The following is a 3,411-nucleotide window of genomic DNA, read 5'->3' as shown; positions in this document are numbered from 1 at the left end:
GTTTTGGCAGGGCCAAAGATGAACATGATGCTTATAGGCAATTGTTTGGATGTGAGTTGGGACAGTTACCTTTCTCATACTTAGGGATTCCTATCCACCATCGTAGGCTAACAAACAGAGAATGGAAGTGCATTGAGGACCGATTTGAGAAGAAACTGAGCTGCTGGAAGGGCAAGCTCTTATCATATGGAGGCCGGTTAATCCTTATTAATTCGGTACTCACAAGTTTGCCGATGTTTCTTCTTTCGTTCTTTGAGGTACCAGTTGGTGTTAGGAAGAGACTGGACTTTTATAGATCGCGGTTCTTCTGGCAGGGTGATGAGCTTAAAAGAAAATATAGGCTTGCTAAGTGGGACATTATTTGTAGACCGAAGGACCAAGGGGGTCTAGGTATTGAGAATCTCGAAATTAAGAATAAATGTCTCCTTAGCAAGTGGCTATGGAAGCTTTCATCGGAGACGGATGCTGTGTGGGCACAAATCCTTCGCGGCAAGTACCTCCAGTCAAAAACTTTGTCACAGGTCTCTGTAAGGCCGACTGACTCGCCTTTCTGGAAGGGTCTCATGAAGGTCAAACAGGCTTTCGTTAATAGGACAAAGTTTGTTGTCGGAAACGGCACAAGTACACGTTTCTGGGAGGACACTTGGCTCGGCGACACACCCCTGGCCATCCAATACCCCTCTTTGTATCGTATTGTTCAACGAAAGGAGGTGGTTATTGCTTCGATTTTTCAATCTACCCCCCTTAATATTCAGTTCAGACGAGTGCTAGCGGGCAATCGTTGGGAACAATGGCTCCATCTAGTTAGGAGACTAATGGATATCCAGCTTTCTCAACAACCCGATGAAATGCGCTGGAAGTTGACTAAGTCTGGAGGCTTCACGGTTAAATCAATGTATATTGATGTTATTAATTCGAGCTCCATTCCTACGTCCAAACATGTTTGGGATGTAAAAGTTCCTTTAAAAATAAAAGTGTTTATGTGGTTTGTTCATAAACAAGTAATTTTAACTAAGGATAACTTGATGAAGCGCAATTGGACAGGACCTACTAGGTGTAGTTTCTGTGATCGGGATGAGACTATTCAACACCTCTTTTTTGATTGCCCGCTGGCAAAGATACTATGGCAGACGGTCCACATTGCTTTCAACATCAAACCACCGTATTCTGTTAATGCTTTATTTGGGACATGGCTTAATAGGATTGAGCATAACTTAGTGAGACATATTCGGGTGGGGGTTTGTGCTTTGCTGTGGACTATCTGGAACTGCAGAAATGATTTGATCTTTAACAGAATATCATGTATACATTTTTTGTAGGTTTTATTCCGGACTACGGCTCTGATCCGTTCGTGGTCGCTACTCACCCAGACGGAGGCCAGGGAGCATTTGGTTACTGGGTCTATCCGTTGGGAGATGGTAGCTCAGGATATCTTCAACCGCTTTGGATGGCGGTCATGTAATAGGATAGGCATCTAGTATTCCTACCTACTTTGCCCAGCCGGTTGTGGCATATTGATGTGGCTAGTTGATGTATCTAGCTTATCCGAGCTCTGTGTGAGCTTGTTTTGCTGTTTTTTTACTTTTGAGGACCTTTGGAACCATGTTGATACTTCTTTATTTTGTTAATAAGAGGGCCGTATGCATCATGCTGATGCAGAGGCCGGGGTTTCCCCCTTCTCAAAAAAAAATTAATTCAGACGATCAATGTACACCTAGTAATTAGTCAATGAAAGTCAATTCGTTCTTATTCCTGTGCCACAGCCTTGCCAATGACGCCCTTCACTGGCAAATGCTCTGTCTCCTCAATGGTCCCCGATGACAAAGGCACCATGGGCAGGGCATCATATGAACCCCCAATGCCATTATGCCTTCGACCTGTCCCCATACCAATATTAACACCCCCACCATCAACCCCATACCTCTTTGCCACCCCGAGATGCAACCCAGACACCAAAGTTGCCGCAATCAAGCAATGCACTGACAGCATGACATCCATGAACGCAATGGCCTGTAGCCTAGCTTCATCAACGTCACAACGTGTGGCTGGTGCGAGAGTTGTGTCCATCAACCGGTGGCAACCCGCGGGGACGCAGGAGTCGATGTAAAGGTTGAGACCACTTTGGAGAGCCCAGAGGCCACCAACGATACCGACAAAGGTAAACAACGTCTCCGCTAGCAAGTGGTGGGTGGTTCTCGACTGCGACAATGTGGATACTAGGGAAGTAGTGGCGGCAGTGATGAGGAGGAGGGTGGCGATGGAGAGAGTGTGAACCTGGAGATCGGATACGGGGAATGCATCGGTGAGAAGACCCACGGCGCGGGCTTGGAGGAATAGAGGGAGGGATAAGAATAAAGGGCGTAGGAGTGGGAGGTGGTTGACCGGGAGGAAGGGGAGTGGGAGTAGAAGGAGGAGGGGAGGTAGGAGGGTGAATGGGAGTAGGCGAGAGGTGGGGGCGATGGGAAGGAAGGGGAATGGGAGGGCAGCGAGGACGGGAAGTATGCGAAAGAGTGGATGCCGAAGGATGCGAAAGCCGTGGTTGTTAGTGTGCGCAGGGGATAGGTGGGCAACGGAGGAGAAGAATAGGTGGGAGAGGGAGGCGATGATGAGGGCGAGGGAGAGGAGAAGGTGGCACGCAAGAAACAACATCTCCCCCATCAGGGTCAATAGTGGGAGGGAGGAGAGCGCGGTGGTGGGTTTTGGACAAGGATGAGAGAAACGATGGGTGGATGTGGCGTGGTGGTGCGGGGAGGCGGTCAAATTTGCCCATGAAAGACGGAGGTAGATTCGGATTGTCGGGCTAGAAAACGATGGGTGGGCATGGCGTGAGGTGGAGCTCGTTGAATTCCACAACAACTATTCCCTCTGACTCCCAAAAATAGGTACACAATTTTGGGCTCGTGGATGAAGGAGAACCAAAGTACGATTATTGTTACCGATCTTGCCCCTATTTAATTAGTCCAAGACGTTGATGCATGCATACCGAAGAAAGCTTTACGCCCTGCTTTATAAATAAATCAACATTGATGCATGCATAGCATCTGAGCCTCACATTGCTTAGTCGGTGCATGCATAACCAGTACAGGAAGTGTTGACTCACACATATTTGTTCAACATGCAAAGGTGCCCCTTTGCCACACTATTTACTCTTTTGGACGGGTCAATTTGGTTTATTGGTATATGTGTGCAAACGGCACATGGGAACATTTTATTTAGCTGCAAGGCGGACATGTCAATATTTCGGTAGAAGTGGAGACCCTTTTCCTATGACATTGACGAAAAGATGGATGGAATGCCTAATAAAAAGGAGGATGTTGGGTCGACATATCCACGCCCAGCGAATCCTATGATATCGATAAAGGTAGAACAGATGATTACGCCAAGAAGGTGATGGAGACGAAGTTTGAAGAT

At 47.3% G+C, this 3,411-nt stretch overlaps 1 protein-coding gene across 1 annotated transcript; it reads right to left on the bottom strand.

The window, feature by feature from the left end:
* Nucleotides 1-1,746: 1,746 nt before the first annotated feature.
* On the bottom strand, nucleotides 1,747-2,658 carry LOC119281197. Its single transcript, XM_037561792.1, has one exon. It carries the CDS (start codon nucleotides 2,656-2,658, stop codon nucleotides 1,747-1,749), a length of 912 nt encoding a protein of 303 aa, XP_037417689.1.
* Nucleotides 2,659-3,411: the final 753 nt, after the last annotated feature.

Source organism: Triticum dicoccoides, chromosome 3B, assembly GCF_002162155.2.
Source record: "Triticum dicoccoides isolate Atlit2015 ecotype Zavitan chromosome 3B, WEW_v2.0, whole genome shotgun sequence".
Lineage (NCBI taxonomy): Eukaryota > Viridiplantae > Streptophyta > Magnoliopsida > Poales > Poaceae > Triticum > Triticum dicoccoides.
Note: the sequence above shows the minus strand (reverse complement) of the source record. Positions and strands in the feature narration are given on the sequence as shown.